Raw genomic sequence first — 23,460 nt, forward strand, 5'->3', positions numbered from 1 at the left:
ATTTTTTTTTTCCTAAACTTTTGAGATTTTTTAAAATGCCTAATGAAATTGACAGTTAACTGAAATCTGCTTTTTTTCCAAAACTATCGACGTTTGGCTTGAGGCGATGACCTGATATAAATGAAGCCTTTTATGAAGCAAAAGTTTAGCCTGACATAGGATAATTTAAAGTATTATTGACAGAAAATGTTAGTAAATTAAGTTGTTCTTGTTTTTTTTTATGTTTTTAATGTGCTTTTACACTTTTCTGCCACCAGATGGGGATATTGTATCAGTTTAAATAAGCCATAAAGAATACTATGTTAGTCCTAATTATAAGTATAGAATGATTAGTTCTATATTAACACGTTAGTGTCGTATTAAACTCCATGTTCTTTATAGTTTTTATATACATTACTAGCTAAAGTAGCCGGCGTTTCCCATGTTTAAATCTCTAAGCTATTAATTGGATGTAACCGTCAACATTTTTAAAATAATTTGCATCTAAAATGTCGTCATCCAAATCCATCCAGTGGAAGGTCCAGAACAGGCTTCCTGTGACAAAGTTCTGCCCGACGTACAGCAACGAGAGGTCCAACCGGGACCCTAACCCCCCTAAAACCTGGCTAGGATCCAATTAGACCGCCTCATGTTGGTTTCATCCCAATCTGTGCAGGAGCGTCCAAATGCATAAACAGACCAATTTTTTTATATATAAGACAAGCAGGGTCACCTGAAGTTGTGCGAGTCCGATTTGTCAAGTGTAGTAGTTTTTATGTATATTAGCAAATTGTTTGGTTAATGTATCACAATTGCTATTTAGAAAATAAGATTTGTTGCCTTGTCATGTCGCGAGGCTTCCTTCTAGCAGTCAAATAATTGTTCACAACCAAAAAATTATTTTCAACATTTGTTGCGCTGTCGCTATGTGGTCTAATAGCTTACTTTTTCAATACTAAATAACTAAGATTTGTCAGATTGTTCCAGAAATGCACCTGACAGTGTTTTGTACATTGTTTCCAACATAGAGTACGAACTGTTCTTTGGTTTGTAAGTTAAATGTAATAGCAATGCTAACAAACTTCTCATCAAAACGCTTAACTTTTTGTTATTTGTGTAGATACTGAATAATGAGATAAACATGCAGCAAACTGTGATACATCAAGCCAGCCAGGCTCTTAATTGCTGTATAGACGAGGAGCATGGAAAAGGATCGCAAACAGAAGCTGAAGCTGAGCGTTTGCTGCTTGTAGCAAGTAAGTCTTGTAATGCAGACTCCTAGGTAGTTCATTGCAAATAAATGAGATCTAGGTTTACCCCCTCAATTATGTAAAGCATCATATTACAATTGTCTTAGAATGGAATTTTTATGATATATCCTTTTTATAGAGTTAATTTTCCTATTCTGTTTTTTTTATTGGATGGTAAAGGAAAAAATAGCTAAGAGCTTGAAAACTTGCTTTGTGCAATTACAAATATTTAGTTTTTTCAATGTATGAAAATGCGTGCTTGTGTCCACATACGTAGTTTTCCATACCTTGATATAACTAGAATATATGTGTGACAGTAGGTGTTATGATTTCAGTGTAAATTCGATACATATTGGTACAATTGCGGTTTATTATTATCAGTCGCATTAAAATGGACCTGAGCAATGTTAAAGGCGGTTGTCGGAGGTCTCTGCTTTATGTGTGTAACAAGATCCTGTTGAGTGAATGGTAAAGATCCTAGGGTTGTTGCCTCCACAATATTTCTAGCATTGTGAAGTAGGGGTATTTACATGTTCATAGCCTATCGGACACCCTTTGTGCAGTATGTGAGGCTGAAGGCTGTCTGCTGCGCACGATCTTGGGTGCTGCAACTGATCTTGCAGAACTAGCATGGGCTAAATCTTTAGACCAGTCTATTGTGGAGCATACGGTTTGCCGTTATCACTGAGGCTGAATTTCTAGCTCCAATGAGTCCAGTATTAACAGACTCACTGCTCAGATACTCTGATGCCTCCCGGATTTACTTAACAATACAGACATCGGCTTACCGAATTGTGGGCCTTCTGAAAGTTGTTACCACCACTTTCTCACCGCTTGTTAAGCCAAGGCTAATATGGATCTAAATGAGGCCCCAACTGCAATGCATATAGACTTTAAAATGACTGAATTACCTATCTTTCCCATCCCTAGGAGTCATTGCATTCAGAATCCAAATAGTTTTAGTCTTTGACATGTGCGCTATGGGGCATCCACCTTGGTATGAGACCATTTTTTAGTATTGAAACTAGAGGATAAAGGGTCTGTTGTCTGCATGAAACAAGGAAAGTCTTATCGGGTTTCACATCTCCCAGCTGAGAAGAATAAAGACAAGAAATAGACTGTTTCCTCTTTTTCTCGAACAATGATAAGTATGGAGTAACAGGCTGCTTACGGTCCTGAATGTTCAGGACCTGCAGTACGGCCCACATCAACTAGTCTACACCCTGCTGCCTAGAGGTTTCCCTGTCAAGGTATTAGGAATCTTGCAAGTCTGAATTATCAGCTACTTCACCTTCTGCCTGAGAGTAGACTGGAAGGCGTCTGGTGCTTGCAAGGCCTAGCTGTAAATTAAAATCCTCTCCAAGGACGAAGAAACCCTCCTTTAAGTCCTGAACTTATATTGCCAGTCTATGGCCCTGAAACTTGTCATTTGGTGAGACTGAACGATTAGCATTTTTCTCACACCCATGGGACGTTCTGCATTCTGATTAAGCTTCAAAATAGAGTGGTCCAAAGATTTTGGTCCATGATGGTTCTAGAAATTTGGCTGCACCACCTACAGGTGTGCACAGTAAACAGCTCATCTTTGTACATGTGAAAAAACAAAACCTAAGTTGCACCTCTATATTTAGCTCTGGAACTTCTCCCTTTATCTGACATGACAGACAAAGAGGAGGAAGGGGGGTAGCTGTACTACACAATCAAAGAGAAACAGTGTCTGGCTGCTTAGGTGGGATCTCCTCTGGGGAAATCCTGCCAAGGAGCAAGTGCAGGCTGACATCTAAGAGGACAGCCCTCTATGCACCAAGTAATGCCTCGGTAGGGACTGATATACTGTACAGCCCCCACATGACCCCCTTCATGTCACTGTGTCGCTGTAGCTGAATGCAATTTGAAACACTCTCTTCAAGGAGAGGGAAGTCTCTTATATGCAGTTTTACCTTTCGATGAGTGCTTCTATATTTCATGTTGGCCGCTCAATGACAGCGGTTGCACAGGGTCCATGGTCATTACCCCCATCTGCAGGAGGCAGATGGGGGCATCTCCTGGAGGCAGTTTCTTAGAGAGTGGGGGACAACAGAAGGAGATGCCAAACAGCATCTCTTCAGCCGCTCCTGGAAACATATAGTAATACACTGGATGACAGCCACTGCGGCGGCAAAGTGACTGGTTTCTTAAAATTAATAATATTAATGAACAAAAATATTTTAATAGTCCCACAGGCAGCACAGTGTTAAAGCATCCTGTTCCTTTCGGTACTTACAAAAAAAAAAAACTTGTTCAGAGCAGAGGATATAGAGGGGAGGAGATCAGACTTTGTGTACCATTTCTTAAAGTGCTGAAACTCCTGGCTGAGCCACTAACCCCCACGGTTCTAATGTGTCCCAATGGATTCAGGGAAATAGATTTACTGCAAGTACAGAGATAGTGTTTTCAACCAGTTTCTCAGTACTTCTTTCACACTGTCTGCATTTGTGTTATATAATTTGTTGATATACTGTACTGTTAGGACTTTAAGTCTCTCTGATGCCTGATATGCACAAGAATTCTTCTGGTCCCCCCAAAAAACTTCTATTGGATGTTTATTCATTTGTTAGGATACCACTGTGCCAGCACTGCAGTATACTTACATTTCTTTCTTGGAACTGCTGATTTGTATCTCTTCAACTTGGTGTCAGCACATGAGTCGGGGTTTATTGGCTCATTGCCATTCACCCTGACCCTGTATCATCGGGTTGAGAGGCTCCACATGTGGCACTATGTGATTTAATTCTTTCTTATCTGTTGAATTAGAGCAATATCAGAGAAGAGTTGGAATGGATATATGTAGACAAAGCAGTTATCTGTTGGATACAGTATTGGTGGCTGTGGTTTAGACAAGGGTTTATCAATCTCTTTAACATGTATTCCCATATGATGGTAAAAAAGCTTACAAAGTACCCCCTAAAGTGTGTAAATTTACAAAACCAATGTTTATGCTTTTTAAATGTTTTAATAAAAAAATAACTTTTTTTTTTTTGTATAGCTGAAAAGAGAGCTGCGTTGCTTGCAGAAATAAACAAATTGAAGAGTGAAGGGCCTCAAAAGAAATCTGCTTCTCAAGCTAATGGTAGCACTCCATCAAGAGGTCTTATATCCGTTTCTGAAATGTTTCTTCCTCTCAAGGCAGATTTTGTCTGTAACACCTCTCAAAGATCAGGTAAGCATTTTTATTGCATTCATTGTTACATAATTAAAACACTATATTGAACACAAATATTGAAGTACGTGGAAAAAAATATTTTCAGGTGACCATTTTAGGTTCACACACTTGATTTGGGAGGAGCTTCTGACCTCTGTAGATACGGATTAGGCAATTCTACAGCAGTCTCTATAATATCAACAAACCCTGGCCTTGGTGCCTTCACTAGATGCCTTTGTCACACCTGATATAGGCGCTGGTTACCAAGCCTCTGGAGGCATGGATTCCATTAGCCTCCTATATTAAGGAGGAATTGGTTTGGAAGGAGTAATAGAAGTTGTGCTTGTTCGCAGACTGTCCTTCCTCCACGTGTTCATGCCAATCTCTCCACTTATGGGTCAATTTCAGGCTATAAATTATATTCGAATGCAGAGTCTCTTGCTCTTCACTTAAAATTCTCTAGCCTATAGCGCTTGAAAAGCAATTAGAACTTCTCCTTGAAACAAACCAAAAATAAATATTTGGAAATTTATAGCGCCTATGGATATGAATCTATATATGCTGAAGAAAAACTTTTTTCTCTTTCATCCAGTCTGGGGGACACTGCTTACCATGGGTTGTGGAGGGGAGCTCGGGAGTTGGCACCTAGCTAGTTAACTTAAGCACTGTTGACAGACCCCTCCCCTCTACAATCCCCCTGCCTCTTCCTCTTCCTGTCAGTTTTTTTCTAGGTGCCCAAAGGAGTTGGGCTGACATTTTAGTGCTAGTGCTAATTTATTAATTTACATTTAATTTTTAACTTTTAACTTTAAATTTTTTTTTTTAGTACAGAGACTTTTATTTTGAAGGCAGACCTGGGAGTGTGTTCTACCATAGAGAGCACACTCCCAGCCCGCAGCGCAGACACGGCTCTGTCAGATGAGAGCCGAGGGCTCTCACTGGCACAGCCTTGGCTCTCACGGACCGCTGTCACTCTCAAAGCCTCCCCGATAACCGGCGCTGCCACTGCAGGCATAGAGCGCCGGTTATCGGATTAAAAAAAATGCCGGCGGCCATCTTTGATCGGACTTCCGGAGTTAAGACAGGCGGCAAGATGGGGGCTATACCAAGATCCCCCCCTCTGTAATAGGAGGGGGCATCGGGGTCAGAACTGCTGCAGGAGACCTCAATCTTTTTGAGGTATCCATTACTCCATTTTTTTTTAGAAAAATAAATAGAGACAGAATATGGAAGAGGGGGACGCGTACATAATCTTTATGGCAGTAGGGCAAGAACTTCGTCTTCCTCACTGACAAGATCTTCTTCTTCGGGGTCATTTTCCTCACCAGGATTTACCTCGGCTAAATTTAACCGCATGGCTGTTGTAGCCAGGCTCTGGAGGGCTAGGGGTTTTTTTTTTCCCCAGTGTAGTGCACACTCTGCTATGAGCTTGTAAGCCTGTTCGGCTCGCATATATTGTCGCATTTGGCGAGCCTATGTCACAGGGTGTGACAATAGGTCTTGTCATACGTCCTCTTTTCGTCTTATCCGAATTCTGTCCTTTTTCTTCAGGATTGTCTTGAGGCAGATCTCTGCTTAGGCTCCTTAAAGGTATAGGTTTCTGCCTTTCAGTTTGTTATATAACACAAATTCAGACAGTGTCAACCTGAAGTTAGTAGATATACCAGACATCAGGACGTTTCTTCAGGAGGTCTTGCATATCTAGCCTCCTTTCACTTCTCCTACAGCACCATTGGATCTTTTCCTGGTGCTTCATATGCTTACAGGGTTTTCTTTAAATCCTTACTTTCGGCAGATTAGGTCTCTAACCTGCAAGGTTATGTTTCTCTTAGCCATTGCTTCCGCTCGTAAATGTTCAGAGTTGGGATCTCTGTCCTGTCCACAACATAATTGATGCTACAAAAATGAGGACAGAGCGGTATTCAGAACTCTCCCTTCCTTTGTTCCAAAGGGTATATATATATATATATATATATATATATATATATATATATATATATATATATATATATATATATATATATATATATATATGTATATATGTGTGTGTGTGTGTGTGGTTAGGACTCTCCGCTTATATGTTAGAGAGCTTCCCAAATTCAGTGTAACGTGTTTCTGTTTGTCCTTATTGATTCTCATAGAGGCATGCCAGCCTCTAAGCAGTGAATTGCGAAATGGATTAGGGCAACAATTACTCAGGTTACATCAAGGCTAACCATCCTGTGTCAGAGAGATTTAAGGCCCATTCCACCCGGGCGGTGGGGGCGTCTTTGGCAGTGAGAAATGGGGCTTCTGCAGACCAGCTTTGCAGGGCAGCCACCTGGTCCTCTGTCCACACCTTTACAAAATTTTATCAGTTTAATGTATTTGCATCTGCGGATGCAAATTTCGCTTGTAGTGCTCTACAAGCGGGGCTTTCAGAGTGGTCCCACCCTTAGGGGGCTGCTTTAGAACATCCCCATGGTAAGCAGTGTCCCCCAGACTGGATGAAAGAGAAAAGAGGATTTATGTACTTACGTTAAATCCGTTTCTCTGATTCTGTCTGGGGGACACTGCGATCCCTCCCTTCTGCTTTTCTTCTGTGTGCTTTTGGTTGATTGGCCTTTTCTCCTTGGGGCTTTTTAATTGAGAGGAAGAGGCAGGGGGATTGTAGAGGGGAGGGGTCTGTCAACAGTGCTAAAGTTAACTAGCTAGGTGCCAACTCCCATGCTCCCCTCCACAACCCATGGTAAGCAGTGTCCCCCAGACGGAATCAGAGAAACGGATTTAACATAAGTACATAAATCCTCTTTTTTCATCAAATCAATATAGGTAGATCTGCCAAGATGGCAATAATAAATGTTCTTTTTCATCCAAACTCAGGGACACTGCTACCATGGGGGTTGTATGAGTGCATGGAGTTGGCATTTAAATAGTTAATTAAACTGTTCAGAATTAGGGAAGCAGACTACACACCTCTTCTGTCTCTTTCCCACTGGGCCTCTGAATCAGAGATCAATAAGGATGAGCAGACCTATGCCTTTTACAGGAAGTCTGAATTCTCGTGGACTCAAGAAATGTATTTCATTTTTCAAGAATAGCTGACGAATCTCATTGAGTCAGCATGGAAACAGCCAGACAGAAAATTGATTTTTGTACTTGCGTTAAATCCTTTTCTCTGATTCCATCTTGGGAACACTGCGTTTCCGCCCTTCACTCTTCTGTTGCTTTTGTTGGTTGCATGTCGTTCTGTCTCCTTTCCTTGGGGCTTTTCAATTTCCCTGAGGAGCTACAGTGGTTGCAGAGGGGAGGAACTTCTGTTAAGTTACATTAACAGTTTAACTATTTAAGTGCCGACTCCATGCCTACTCATACAACCCACATGGTAGCAGTGTCCCCCAGATGGAGTCAGAGATAAGAGAATTTTTGTACTTTTGTTAAATCCTTTATCTAATGGTTGGATCAGATAGTGGTACTCAAGACGAATCTCCTGCCTCAACTGAAATCTGCAGTTAACGTGTCTAGATCCACCCTGATGCAACCACACAGATGGTTTATACAATTTGTGTGGAAAATGAAACCCCCACATACACGAATCTTTAGCCTACGTAGGGCTACCTTCAGCGGTGGAAGGGGTTTTCCAGATATCTGTCTATTATTTGGCTTCTCACCTGAACCAAACCTGTATAGCATGGTTTGCAAATCATTCTCTGAGATGGCAAAATCTGGAAACCTTCAATAAAACTCTTTTTAAATTCCAAGTTTGGGATCACTGTAAATTCAATTTTTTTTTTTGTTTTTCATTACTGACACATGTGGAAGGGAGTGAAGTAATACAATGGGTTGTGCCCTCTGGAATAACCCAGATTTCTCTCCAGGTCAATGCACGCCCCACTTTCTAACTTTTGTTTTGAGAGCGGCGTTAGGTTGGTATTGGATACAGTGGAAAATTTGACCTCCAAATGGTTAGACCCTTTGCATATTTGCTGGTGAAACACTTTGTTGCTTTCCTCCCCTAAATCTGATATAACTAGACACCTGACTCTCTCTGCGCTCACAAGCCCCTCTCAAATGGTATTATCTCTACACTTGGTAATGGCTAAACAGGCTGTTATCACATGTTTTGGGACCAGTTGAGAAGCTGACTTGGATAGACCTCCGACGTAGTATACTTGGTCCACCGTGAGCAAAAGGGTTTCAATGTCCTCAATTTCTTCTCTGATAAAAGAGAACAGCTATAAAGTATAGTATTTGTGGTATCTGATCCCCACTAGGTTAAAAAGGGACTATGGAACGACTTCTAATCAATGTTGGAGAGGCTGGGGTGACCTAAGATTTATTTATTTTTGTCTACATCTGGTGGTCATGCCCTAAGATTGCAGATTTACGGGCAACATTGCGAGTCTTCTCTGCAATATCCCTAAAATTGAAAGCTGTAAGTACCCCTAGTCCTTTCTCTACAAGCTCCCACTGAAAAGGTTGGATGACAACATAGATGAACTCTATGAAATCCTCAATGTGGCCAGTTTTTTGTTTGCATCCCACTGGAAACGCCAGGCAGCAGCTTTTCAATAACACCTTGGAAAATCTCTGCCTACCCAAATGCACACAGAAATACACCCAAATCTGATGTGATTGGGTGGATGATTAAATTATTATAAAATGAACCAAAGGGACCTTACACAGCCCTTCTGTTATATTTATGTTCTAGTCATTGCAGTTGACCATTATTCCTTTGAACATTACATTCGATTAATGTCCTGTTTTCATTCTCCTCTTCAGTGCTAGTCACACAATGAAGCTCTTGACATTCCTTCATCTGTTCTATTCTAAATTACCATGCACAGTATTTGATGGTTTTCTGTAACTGCAATTTGTTTACCTGCTTGTCTCACTGCTGTAACTTTGATTGTTAGATTTACAAAAAAAACAAAACAAAGTCCTTTTTAAAAAAAAAATGGGACAGAGCACTAACTAAACATGAAGGAATTTAATGTAACCTACAAAAATCCAGTTTTCATAGCCTGTAACAAGCAATCCCTTGTAGATTTGTACACTCAATGGTTTTTGTTTGTTTTGATCAGTGGTGGATTTTCATTACCACTAGATGGCAGTGAACATGGCTAAATCAATAAGGATACTGTACATTTCAAGTTTCATGTATTCAGTACTAGCTTTTAAATACATTAAACTTCAGCTTTTAATGCTTGTCATATATACAGTTATATAATTTTCTCTTAACATTATATTTATGCATTGAAATGTTTTGGAAAGATGTGAACACACTTTTATAAAGTATTATCCACCAAGATTTATTTTAATCAATCTTCAATTTCCTTGTATTCCATATCTATATACTAGATAATGCTAACATAAGTCTTTCGCAAAGCACCACTAACCTAAAATACTAACCTAAAAAATTAACAAGTATGTACGGAAAATTCATATCTTTTTTGTGATTTATGGTATTGTTTATCAATTTGTACTGCATCTGTATGTTAGATATTATCAACCATTTCAGACAGAGGCTGTCAATACACTTGGGCTGCAATTCGTCATACACGTATGGGCATATTTAATTAGCTGTGATGTTCTTACGAACATTGTGGCTGCGATCATTTGCAGGTGCTACGATACCTCAACATCACAGATTTGTCCTTGCACCTCTTTGGGGGATAAGGAAAAATCTGCAATTTCACATTGCTACGTAGTGCCATTGCAACTCTTCTGGAGGCACTCTGCGGGTAATTGAATATGCCTCTTGGTCCACTACACGTGGGTGACGCTAATGTATATGTTCTAGCCTCTAGCTGAAGATCAGTAAAGTTTCACAATGTTCTAGTGTTACCTTAGCTAATTTGCCAAGTAATGAAGCCCACTCCCATAGCCTCTGCCATGGGCACCCCTTGTTGCATATTGACTTGAATGGGCTGCTGATGGGAACAATTTATGCTTTTGGACATCTCTTAAATATGTTGAATTTGGCTGTGAAATTGGGTTTATTTGGTTTCGCACTGGTTCTGAATATGTAGGAATACAGATTTAAAAACGGTGTGCATCAAAATATAATGTATTAAAGCTGTATATTCTGGCGTTTTTGTTCACAGATTCCGCAAACTACTACTTTTTCATAATTATTAGAGCAGGAGCAGAGAACATGGTGGCAACCCCTCTTACAAATATTTCAAGTTCCATGAAAGGAGATGCACTGGCATTTCCAACCACATTTACTCTGTAAGTATCTTGGTGTATTCAAAATTACAGATTTAATTACATTATTGAAGTGCCCATGCATTTCACTTGTACTGTTATTTTAAATGCTAAAGGAAGTAAAGTTTAGAAATTGTATTAGGATACTGCAGTGACTTGCATGTTTGTGTATTTCTTCAATGCTTTTCAGTGTTGTATTTAACTTTTCTTTTTTATTTATTTTCAGTGAAGATGTCTCCAATGACTTTGAAATCTGCATTGATGTATACAGTTTGGTAAGTTGCTTTGGTACATTTTTTTCTTTTATATATGTTGGAGAGGGTTAAATTGAAATGTTGTCATATTCTATAGTGAAAAGCATTGTGATATAAGACAATTGGTGGTTTGTTTGTGAAGATAAAGCCAATAAATTTTAGCTACAAGATGTTCTGTTTCTGGTTGGGGTGAGGGGGGGACTTCTCGTTTCAATTTCCCAGTATTTCTAGGGCTCAAAACAAGACCTAGTTAAAAGAGGTGGGTTGCCAGATGCATCACTTTTTTTTTTTTTTTTTTTTGTGTGGCTATTACTGTGACTTGCTTTTTATATAACATCCCATATTGTAGAAATTGGATAAATATGTAGACTTGTCCATAGAATATTAGAAATGCTGATCTGGGCTTTGTCTTTAATGAAATTGCCATTTTATAAAAATGATGGCAAAATGCAGAGAATCGGTGAGGGTTCGGAATCTGTCGCTTAGTAAATATACCCCTATGCTTTGTATGGTGTGAGTGATACAACCGTCAGGAGTTGCACTGTTCTTGCTGTACGTTGCTTTTTAAACAATAAGTGATCAGATATTTCTACTGGTTGCGTTTTCCAACATATACCGCTGTAATTTGTCTATACATTTACCATGCGTGACCTAAAATATTAAATTTTTAGGTACAAAGAAAAGAAAGCCCTGCATCTGATAAGCGGAAAAAGTCTACAAAGTCAAAGGTAATAGAACATTATGTGTGGGGAAAAATAATACATTTTAGATAAAGCTTGTGATAAATTGCATTAGTTTTGGTTCTGCTAATAGTGTAACTAGAAACAGAGCCATGCAGCTTCGTAATTAAAAGTTTTAAATGTTGAAAACGATGTAAACGGCTACATTAAATTTGCCAGAATGTAATACATAGAAAATAACTGTTCAGTACATGCTAAATGCAACTTTTTTGTCCAGCTTGTCTGCAGAGCCCCACGCGTTTCCGTGTTTCGGCTAATGCAGAAAATTCTTATCTGTTTGGTACGATTCTCTGGGTGTACTTAGCTTGCACAGTCTGCTTTGGTGGTCTGTGTGCCAGTACTCTATACTGTGTAGAGTTATATAACATAACATTGTATCCTGTAAACAATGTTTGCAAATCAGATTTACCGAATATCAGAACCTGTGAATTGATTTTTCTAGATAGATAGAAATACTATTCATTTAATGACATTTATTTTGGAAGACTGAAGGTAAGGTTTGCTGATATAAATTTCTAATTGTGCATCTTGTGTTTAAACCTCTACAAACCGTGTCTACATTTTGAAAAAATGATTACCGTTCTGAAAGCCCCAGCCTTATTTACTGCTGTGCATGCTAACAAGCTCTCCCATGACATGAGTAATGTGTCTGTCGCCAGTCTAGCCTTGTGCCCCCACCCCCACCGGCTGGTATCTCAGTGGCCTACCTTGGGTTGGGTCAGTGGACCACCTGCACTTTATTTCCTTTAAAATAGACTGCTAAATCAAGACTTGCTCCCCGGGCTCAAATTTGCCTGCGATCCCCTGTCAATAAGACATGTGCGTCTAAGCTAAATGGAAAGTATATTTTAACAGATGTATCTTTATAAAGCTTATGTATAATGGAAAAATAAGTGCTTATTGTGTGCTGGCTGGCAAAAATGTAAATGCAGTTCAACAACGCAATCTAAAGTCCACCATATCCAGCAGTGGTAAACAACCGTAAATTAAATACATTTTATATTACCTTTTTTTTTCTCTCAATCGACTGGGGAGCTCCACTGGAGTGCATAATGTTACTTTATGACCCCCCTAGTGAAGGTTCTTCATTCTGGTGGCTCAAACTGCCAGATAGCATCTGCAGTGGCGCGTATGCCAGTATATGTAGCAGTTGTAGTGCCCAACATTATGCCAGCAATAAAAGAAATTCCCAATAATGTTATACAAAGTGGTAATGCCCAATAATGTCACCAGTAATTGTAATATCTCGTAACATGCCAGCAGTAAAGTAATGTCCAATAATATCACAAGTTATGTTTACATTTGTAGCAGTGCCCAGTAATATGCCAGCAGGAACAAGAATACCCTATAATTTTCCAGTGATGGAAGCAATGTCCAATGATCTCATAAATCATGACAGCCGTTCTAGTTTCAACATGTTGTATGGCAGGTTTAACAGTACTGGCCATTTATGTCTCCAATAAAAGTAATGTCATATGATAGGTCAGCAGTACTAGTTGTGTCACGTAATATCCCATCAGTCATAGAGCTCCTACTAATGTCAGCATACTAGTTGTAATCTTTAATACTTTAATATGCCAGCAGTACTACAATCAGGAAAGCTGTTGGTAATTTTTATATAAAATATCTCCTAAAATCATCTGATTCATACAATGATTACTAGTCTCTTAAGTGTACGCCCCTCATTTTGGTCCTTTACTACCCATTCTCTTTGGAGGGAAGTGCTTGCCTAGTACAAAGTCACCGATTAGCACTTGGATAAATTAAGTTCCCTTTTTTCCTTGTGAATTTTAACCCAGATGTGCTGAAATTCAGCCCACTTTAGTTTTTAACAGTTCATGCTTTCAGGATTTCTTTAATCATGCACAGGTGACTTCATTTAATTTTCTGGGTCAGTCCCACCTGTGTCTACAGGCAGAAATCCTGAAAACATGACCTATAGGTAGCATTGAGGGCTGGGTTCAAGCACCTCTGGCCTAACCCCCCTGAACGTGTAGGTTTTTGGTGTCTTCATATCCACGGGGATGAACCCAGGATCTTCTAAAGCATTTGTGTTGTACCAACATTTTGAAATTCTTTTCTGAGGCACTCTTTGTGTGAGTGCATGTCATCGGTTAAATCTTCATCTGTCTAATGCTAAAAAATACTTTCTACAGTGGCTGCTAGAAAGTATATTTGATAAACCATTAATTTGAACAACTAAACAAAATGCTACACAATTCATTATAAGCATGTATGGAGTACTGCACACAATGTTTTCACTCTGAAACTGTAGTGTTTGCACACAAATGGTTGGTTTATTACAATATTTTCAACACGGAGTGATTCTCCGTGGGAGCACTTTGTGGTGGTTTATTTCTATTTCATTTTTTTTTTTTTTTTTTTTTTTTTTTTTTACTGAATATAAATTGAATATAAATACATGAGGAGGGTGTATCATCAAATTACTTTTGCTCCGTGTAACTGCACACTTTCCACATTTACTGTATGTATTTATTCTTTGGCTGCTCTGTTTTTTTTAGGCAATCACTCCAAAAAGGCTTCTGACATCAATTACAGTAAGTACAAATTTTGTTTCAACATACACAAAAGTTTGCAAACCATGTAATAGTTTGTTAGCGTTAGTATAGCAATGCCATGAAGTCTCATGTGTTCACTCAAATATTTGTGTTGTGACTGTCCATTAGTGAAGAACTACCCTTGGTTTGTTTGGTTTTTTTTTTAGTACTTTTTTATTTCTTTTTAAATCTTTGTAGCACACATTTGGTTGGAATGTGCAGCACACAGCATGATCTGTATTATCCTGATGCACCTCACAGCCTGTGCAGGTGTATGCAGTGTATATTGTGTTCCTGTAATTAAAAACCACGGTTCAATAAGACTGTTATGTTACTGAGGTTACAGTTCGATTATGCACACATTGTTACATAGCTTGCTCATGTACTTAAATGTTTAGTATTTCAATATACTATTGTAACACTGTAGGATATTGCACGTGTTTTAACTGTTTTTGAGTGGACTTTTCAATATAAAATGTTCACCTCTCATATTGCACATTAGCAGAGTTGTGTTGCTTAGTTGAACAAGTAATTGAACATGTGTAAGATTGGTATATCAATGTACAGTGATGCATTTCTACAGTATGGGTAAAATATTTACAAATCTAATTATTTTGACTTTTATTTCTTTTACTTTAGAAGAGCAACATTCATACGCCAGGTGAGATGCTTTCTGTAAATGTTCTAAACTCCATATTTCTTCTGCATGTGAAGATTAAAACTGTCTAAATTGTCTATGTATTAGTTTCTGTTCCAGAATCCTGTCTAATCCAGCTCATTCTATCAAACAATTAGCTGGAATGCTAGTCTGGACAAATTATTTTTGGTTTTTATTTAATTTGAACCTTTTAAAAAAAGAAAGCAAAACAAAAACTGCATACTTATTCTGCCAGCCCCCTGTCCTTGTTTGTTCTTTTATATCTGGACTCATGAGATGTAGAGTTTAGATTCCTATAATGTACTGCACACTAGTCTAGTACCCCCTGATCTGCCTCTAAGCACAAGGAGCTGCAAGTCTTTGATACGTGCAACTCAAAATACTGGTGTAAGTTGTGTGTACACGCAGTCAGATTCATTTTATGTGGCGTGCAAATGCACTTACATTCCACTCTGTGTCTAAAGTCGAATCTTTTTGCAGAAATTAACCCTAAAGTGATGCATGTCATTATCTTAAAAAAAAAATTGTGCTCATCAACCAAAGGTTAAAACCTTCCACAGACCTCCTAGCAGTGCAACAGCTAATGCCAGTGGCTCCAATATACACATTCATAGTTTTGTAGGGATGACTGGTCCAAGATTATCATTATTCAAACGGGAAAATAGAACTTAAACGTTCAAGTCGTGAACACCCAGAACTATCTTGGACACTTCATATTCCAGGCATGTAACAATATGTGAAGAAATTAAAAAAAAAAAAATGTAAAATTAAATAAAAATATTTTCATGACAGCCAAATAATATTACTACAGATTAGTTTACTGATGTATAAAATCTTCCACAGGTTAGCAAGAGAGCCAATTGACATACAATCACCTGGCGAAGGATGCAAGACATTTTTTTTTTAAATTTGAGTCCTTCAACGTTAAACACAATAAAATTGTGTGTGGGGGGGAGGGATTATAATTGATGGGAGATCATATGCCATTGTTGTGTAATGACTTTCTTTCTCATCACAGCCTTGGCTAGTCCAGGAGGCCCAAATGCCGTCCGTACCAGTAATTTTGTTCTTGTTGGATCTCACAAGCTCACTCTAGGTTCTGTGGGTAGCAACAAATTCCTTTTAGACAAGGTAACAATCAAATTATATATACTTGTCTCTCTCTCTCTCTCTTACTACAGATATGCTTGTTCATGCACATTGTCTGGCATGGGCTGGAAGTAATATATTGCCGTCTATAGGGAATCTGATTTTCCTATGTACAGTTTCTTTATATCATCAGTATGTACGTTTCCCCCTTTATTTATAGGTTCCCTTTTTGGCTCCTTTAGAAGGTCACATTTATCTAAAACTTAAGTGCCAAGTAAATTCCTTTGTTGAAGAAAAAGGCTTCTTGGTGAGTTTCCTCTCATTGACGCAATTACAGGATTTAAATGTATTCTAAAGCTGTCTTCAGATGTAATAAAATATCAATTTATTATTTTTGCTTAAAGATAAATTTGCATTCATACTCCTGCATATGTGTAACATACATACTCACACAATGTCCACTAGAAAAACAAGTGTCACTGAAACTTTCCAGTGTGTAATGTTCTTGTGTAATGTAATGATAGAAGATATATTTGTTTGTGTATTCCCAATGGCTATGGAGCAGCTATATATTGAGGTTGTTCAGTTGTCTTTATGACTTTCCAGTTGAATGCTTTGGGATCTTTCCTCCAAGCAGCTTGTTGTGCCACATGTTACATTTGTCCTGTGGAGCACTCACACTGTGTTCCACCTGCAATCCACCAAGACTTTTATAAAGCATTATAAGATGAAACCAAAATATTTTTTACACTACAGGAGCATTATTTTTATTATAGAGGAATATGATCTGTGAAATTGTATGTGCTTGTTCCTTTATGGTGTGCCCACTAAACAATGAGGATGAAGCTTGGTAATTTAAATTTATTGTAAATTCCTTCTGTAGTTTCCATAAGCCAAAACAAATACTGGCAGCTCATTAGATGTTTGCGATTTTAAAATCACACCTAATCCTTTAAAATGACTGTAACCTATCTTCCCTGCTATTCAAATCTTTCCCACAGAAATCTGTTACATTGGCATAAGCTGAGTCAGTTGGCAATAAAATCAAATCCATTCTACAAATAATTCTGGTTTAGCAGATGGGTTTTTGTAGCAACACATACAGCTTTAAGCTATTTTTCATACACAAGGACCCTACTGCAGAGTGGGCAGTTTGTTTCCCTCTGTAAGCCTGTGACATAGAACTGTGGCTTTTTAAAATACACATAATACATCATGATGTGTATAGTACATATAAATTCCTTTGTCTACTACTTTTTAATGAATAACATTAGTAAAATGATCAGTTATGGGGTTTTCCCCCCTCTTGGTTTTTTTATCTTCCTGTTTCTACTGATGTGTTTGGCCAGCATTAATAGGGAGGCAGGCAGAAAAAGATGAAAGGATCGTGATTGCAAATGTACAGTCCGAACGTTTGGGGAATGATGCATAAGGAAAAAGTGCTCTAATGCACTATATCCAGTTGTAATAGGTGATAAGAGCACATAGCAATCTGGGGCAGAGTGGTGCATCTTCTAAACCAATACATACAGTAGTAGTTGTGTGGTGAGTGCAGTGTAGAGGAGCAGATGATAATGGTGCTGCTCCTATCAAAGACTAACGAATTAAACACAATAATTGTGTATGGAATAATTAAGTTGAAAGCTTCGTGGAAAGTCAAATGAAGCCTGGAGGGGAATTCCATATAGTGCATGAAATCTTGCAGAGAGAGTAATTGGGCAAGAACAGGGGAATAAAATCAGGAGATATTTGGAAACAAGTAAGGCTAATTAGTCAGGGGCATTGTTGATTGCTTTATATGATAGAAGAATGATCTCTATTGGTTTCGGTACAGTGAGGACTGACTGAGGCTTGCACAGAGATATAGAAGTATCCTACCTGCAGGTAAATGAGACAAATAACAATATATTTATCTACATGGCAGACCATTATTTTGTTTAGGTTGGTTATTTGCATTTATTTAAATTTATAATGAATATGCAACTTGAAAGTCGTGACCTGTTGATTCTCTTAATTCCAGACTATGTTTGAAGATGTAAGTGGCTTTGGGGCATGGCATCGGCGTTGGTTCGTCTTGTCAGGGTACTGCATTTCTTACTGGACATATCCGGATGATGAGAAACGAAAGGTTCGTCTTCGTAATAATCCTTTAGTCAATGAATTACTTTATGAATGTATTTAAAATTGGTATGGGTAGAAAAAACCATTAATGAATTAGTCAGGCGATAAATTAAGTACAAACTAACATTCTTTGTCAGCTATCACTGTATATTATTTTTTTCCGTGGGGGAGAAGTGTGTTATTATGTTTAGTGAAAGATATTTCTAAGTTTAAAAGCATGTTTCTCTTGTGTCCTATTTGGGGGACACTGATACTTAATTTGAATCTGTTTAAAAAAAAAAAAAAAATCAGAAGCTCCTAACCCTTCTATCTAACCTATCCATTTGACAATCTGTTTTATAATAAGGGCCCATGGAGTAGGGCGCTTCTACGTTGTGTTGCCAACAGCAAATTATTTTCGTTTTTGTAAACATTAGTTTCTGATGTGTCAGTGGTGCTGAGGTCGGAGCGAGGTGACAGTTGTCTGTTGCCGCCTCCCTCGCTCCAGGTGAGGAAACCAGGTCACTACCTTGGATGGCAGTGGACAGGGAATGTGGTATTAGCAAGCGGTGTCGCCTAACCGCACTCCGGGACTCTCCAGTCTCCCTCTTTGGTGTAGAAACAGGTTTTGTAATGGTCAGCCCTGGCTGCCAAGTCTCGCTCAGAGGAAGCATTGCAGGACATCCGGTGACTGGGGCAGGTCACCTGGGGGCTACTACAGCAGAAACATACGTAAGGTTTGAGGTTTACGTTTAAATCTTTCTTTTTTATTTGGCGACCTGAGACTGCAATAAATCTCCCGTAATTTCAGAACTATTCTATCTAGTGTAAATATTATGTAATAGCAGCTGCCACAGCAATTGCTATTCAATGTATTTTGCATTGGTCTATTAGTATTGTTTTTGAATGTAATGTCCGATTTTAAGTCTTTCATGCTTGGAAATCACTTAAATACAATGGTAATAATGTAATGAAGTTTTCCTCTTACAAATGTAAAGGTGCATTTGAACACCTTGTGTAATGTTTGTGGGACCTAGAAACATTCTGTATGGTTCCTGGACCTACCAACAAATGATCTAGTTGTCATTGACACGAAGGATCTGGCTTACAGGCAGTTGCTTCTTCTAGGCCTGCTACCATATATATGAAGGGATTAATGAGGACGAACATTCAAAGTGAACTGAATCAGAGCGGAGACATTTTTTAATCTTTTAAATATATGGCTTTGGTTATTTTACTTTTTGTTTTATTCACATTTGTAAATGATCCTCCATGTACTTGATTTAAAGGATAAATCCACCCTAAATTAAAAATGCAGATTTGGGTGGAGTTTGACAAGTTGAAACAATAATCCAGAATATTACTTGGGGTCTGAAGTTCCATCATGCTTCCCCAATGTGGGCCACTGTCCGCCAGCGTTCTCCTCGCTCCAGCAAGGCAGCATGTTGTAAATGGAGAGCACGTTGCCTGTTTGCAAAAAGCCTGCCTCAGCTCCTTTTCTAATAGCTCCTGCAGACAGCTGTGTTGTCCATTGACCTGCTGCTGACAGGAATGTGGAGAGAATATCCAGACCTCCGCATACATTTTAGGGTACACTGGATTGGGTGAAGTGCCAGTCCCCAATAACTCATGTTCTGGATTACTGTTAAGTTATGGAAATCCACCCAAAACGGCATGGTCAAGTTTGAGCACAATGAGCCTTTAACAAGGAATGCTAACTAACCAGTGTCTGCCCTAATCAATATCCACTATATAGTATGTTGGAGATTTTAAACACCTTAAATTGGTGGGCTTATTCTATGAATGCACACAAATGTAATACGAGAATCACAGACCTCTGAAAGGTGGCTTTCAAAGTGTCTGAAAATACCCATATTTCTTATATTCCCTAAACACAATTAGTTTAAATATATAATGAAATTAAACATGTTGTTTTGATTTGTGTGTTTTATTTGACAGAATCCTATTGGCAGAATAAATTTGGCAAACTGCACAAGCAAAAAAATAGAACCAGCCAATCGAGAATTCTGTGCCAGGCCCAATACATTTGAACTTATTACAGTCCGTCCACAAAGAGAAGGTGATCGAGAAACGCTAGTCAGTCAATGCAGAGACACACTTTGTGTCACCAAGTAAGTACTGTTTGCTTGTACAGTCACTACGCTAAATAAAATGGTGGAAAAAGTGCTTTACAAATCCATCGTGTGCGCGCTGATTTGTACGGCATAACAAGGACAAGAAGTGTCCACGTAACACCAAGGCTCACTGGCATTCTGCCTGACATTGGCTTCACTTTGCAAATTAATATGTTTAGCTGTGATATCACATGCATAATTGATAAACTTTTGATAATACATTTAATATTCTGTTGAATTGGAGTATTCTACTATGGGAGAATACATTTCCTCCACTTAATTTTAGATTTATTTTAGGTTAACTGCTATGTAAGTAGTGTCAATTCTATTTCTTTTCCTCTCTAGGAACTGGCTGTCAGCAGACACAAAAGATGAAAGAAATCTCTGGATGCAAAAGCTGAATCAGGTCCTTGTGGATCTCCGCATGTGGCAACCAGATGCTTGTTATAGGCCAACTAACAAGGCTTAAATTGTTGGTGTTTACGGAAAACTACCTTTTATTGTACAGTGTATCCATTATTTTTCTATGAGGATTCCACTTTGCTGCAAGCTTTCCTAAAATATATATATATTTCAAGCCTTTGGCTGCATATTTTTCCCAACCAAAAGAAGAAAAAGGTTTTATTTATTCATCAACTTAATGCATTCTTATTAGACTTGATATGTTTTGCTTGGGACAATATCCAGGTGGAGATGGTTACACAGTGTGAGTAACTAATAACAAATAAAACCTCGAAGGAAAATTACATATACCTATTTACTTTGTGTTTGCTTGTTGGGGCAATAAAGATGTGCCCTTTTGGGAGAGGTTTAACTTTCCGCTATCTTATGTGCAATATAAAAGCCCAGTTTTGGTTATTTAATGGTGAGCACAGTTGTAATCTAAAAGTTTGTTTTTCAATATTCTAATAATGCCATTCTAAGGTGGGCCCAACCACAGTAAGCTATTTTTATTTAGTTAAATATTTCAAACACTCAAGCACCGCCTCATTAGTCACAATGTTCCTAATTTATCTTCTTCTCTTTAAGTGTTCAGATAGTGATTTTCTTTTACATTAAACATGGTACATGATTTCATATTCATATAATTAAACAATAATATTGAAATTCATAATCAGTGATCGCATGACTTTCCCTATTCACTTAGTATGGAGTAGATTGTTTTGTGAAACTTGCATATATGCAACATAATTTCCTGATCCTATTATGGTGTTATTGGCTAACAAACTACAATGCATACATCCAGGTTATAATAAAACAGTGACTTATTTTTTATTCCGTATCAACTAACCTGAGACGTATACATTATGAGCCTTTAAACTAAGACACAGGAGCATGAGGAACAAATGGGCTCTACAGTATTTTAATTTTAAAGATTTTATAAAGCTGCTATAATGCCAGCTAATTGCTTTACTGGCTAAATGTCTTTTATGATGTATTTAGTGTTTTGTAAATCCTTTTAGAACATTGCTTCATATGTAAGGCCTTTGGTGGATTTGTTATAAACAATAAATAGTATTTTTAATGTGTTCCACATAGTAGATGCATTCATGAGATTGCAGCCAATTAATTAGAAAACAATGACATCACTAAGAATATTCATGATGCACTGGTTCCTAGTAAATTGGCAGTCTACATTCCCATGAAGATTGGGTAGGCACAGAATAGCTGCCATCACCGAGTATAGCCAACAAGTTACTCTTCAGTTATGAAAAAAAATAAGTGTCCAGACCTACTATGGCTTTAAAGTTAGTCGCCCAGTCAGATATTTTATCTTGAACAAGCTTACACATCTTATGGCTCACTAGTTGTTGAGCTATAATTGAAGCAGTAATTTGTAAGCTGGCATGCTGAGGGAGCCAGAGGTTAAGTTACCATGTGTATATCGGAGCTCTGCTTTTCCTACTTTAGGTTTGATTCTGGATGGAACTTGTAGATTTACCACAAATAATAAAAAACAAAAAGCTCTCCAATCAGTCTTTATGATTTTTTCAGGGGCATCAGGCAGTATGTAGATAAATTCTTTAAGGTTTTTATATTTTTTATGTATAAAGAGCTATATAGATAATTTTTAAGTTCTCTATCACTATCTTGGTGGAAAAGATGGGTATTCGTAATTACAAGATCACTATTTTTGTGTATACTATTGAATTATCGTTTCCAAGTATCAGCAATTTTAAAGAATTCTGCTTTATTTTTACTCACGGATGAACACTAACATAATTTTTGTGATATTTCCCCCCACCCCTTGTTTTCACATTTGAATGTGTTGTCTGTTTTCTGTATCTCTCACGTTTGTTTGTTTTTTCTCATTTTGCATTGTAAAAAGATGTATGGGAATTCTGTCATTGCAAAAATAAAATTTGTGTATATATGTATTAAACCAGTTTTTTGTTTTTTATGTCAACAAAAAATAGGTAGTTTTTTTTGTCCCAGAACTCATGCCTCCTTGTAAAGGAACCCTGCTTTTAAAAATATTTAAATGAAAGCATATACTTTTGAAATAAGTGTGTATATTTTCGGCATGCAAATTAGTGTTTTACACATACTGCTCAGATATTGTATGAAGCATTATATGTTACACATGCTGGTACTTCAAGAGAACGGCTGTAAATGGAATGGAAATTTAAAGTGGGTTCTCCCCTTGGTAATTTGATACACTCAAGTTCCATCACCATCTTTTCAGCCCAATAGAAGTTTCTCCTGTTCATATAACTACCACATACCTCCACTACAATTAAACTACCAAGATGAAAGACACAACCTACTAGAGACTTTGAATAAATTAATATGCATTAGTTCAATGACCAGGAACATGTTTGTGGTACCATCTTCAGTAAACCCCAATCCAAGCTTGAGTTTCATAATAAAATGAAAGTTTTTTTTTTTTTAGTTTTTTTTTGTTATATTTATAATTAAAGTATTTTTACACTAGTTTTAAATCTAGACTTGAACACTAATGTGTTTTCAATGTTCGTCATTCACAGTTTAAAGACCCCAAAATGTATCCATTTTAGCTTGATTGTGTTTGACCCTGTTTCGGTTTCAGAACAAGGGCTATTGTAGTTCATGCATATTTCAACTTTAGCAACTCAGCATTTATACATTATTTACATGCACACAGTATGCAGCGTTCATAGTGCATCATCGCTCCTGGGACAGGAATGTGGCATTGAGTTGCAGATAATGTGCTCTATAAACACAGTTCCAAGACACTGGTGAGTAACTGCTGGATCTGATAATATGTTGTAGTTCAGGAGAAATGTTAATAACTACTAAACTGTTCACTTGTATTTACACCTAGGTGAACACATCGCAATGAGGCTA

The 23,460-nt window shown here is 37.9% G+C and overlaps 1 protein-coding gene across 1 annotated transcript in view; it reads left to right on the forward strand.

Moving 5' to 3' along the window:
- The window catches only part of ANLN (anillin, actin binding protein), a 42,386-nt gene extending 19,870 nt beyond the window's left edge, over positions 1–22,516 (forward strand). Inside the window, exons 13-24 of the mRNA XM_075212561.1 lie at positions 1,100–1,235; positions 4,255–4,428; positions 10,497–10,623; positions 10,826–10,874; positions 11,525–11,581; positions 14,116–14,151; positions 14,791–14,812; positions 15,828–15,940; positions 16,119–16,205; positions 17,919–18,026; positions 19,958–20,130; positions 20,479–22,516. Coding sequence (XP_075068662.1) covers positions 1,100–1,235; positions 4,255–4,428; positions 10,497–10,623; positions 10,826–10,874; positions 11,525–11,581; positions 14,116–14,151; positions 14,791–14,812; positions 15,828–15,940; positions 16,119–16,205; positions 17,919–18,026; positions 19,958–20,130; positions 20,479–20,602 — 1,206 coding nt within the window. The 3' untranslated portion in view covers positions 20,603–22,516. The remainder of the gene's footprint in view (positions 1–1,099; positions 1,236–4,254; positions 4,429–10,496; positions 10,624–10,825; positions 10,875–11,524; positions 11,582–14,115; positions 14,152–14,790; positions 14,813–15,827; positions 15,941–16,118; positions 16,206–17,918; positions 18,027–19,957; positions 20,131–20,478) is intronic.
- Positions 22,517–23,460: the final 944 nt, after the last annotated feature.

This window comes from Mixophyes fleayi, chromosome 5 (assembly GCF_038048845.1).
Source record: "Mixophyes fleayi isolate aMixFle1 chromosome 5, aMixFle1.hap1, whole genome shotgun sequence".
NCBI lineage: Eukaryota > Metazoa > Chordata > Amphibia > Anura > Limnodynastidae > Mixophyes > Mixophyes fleayi.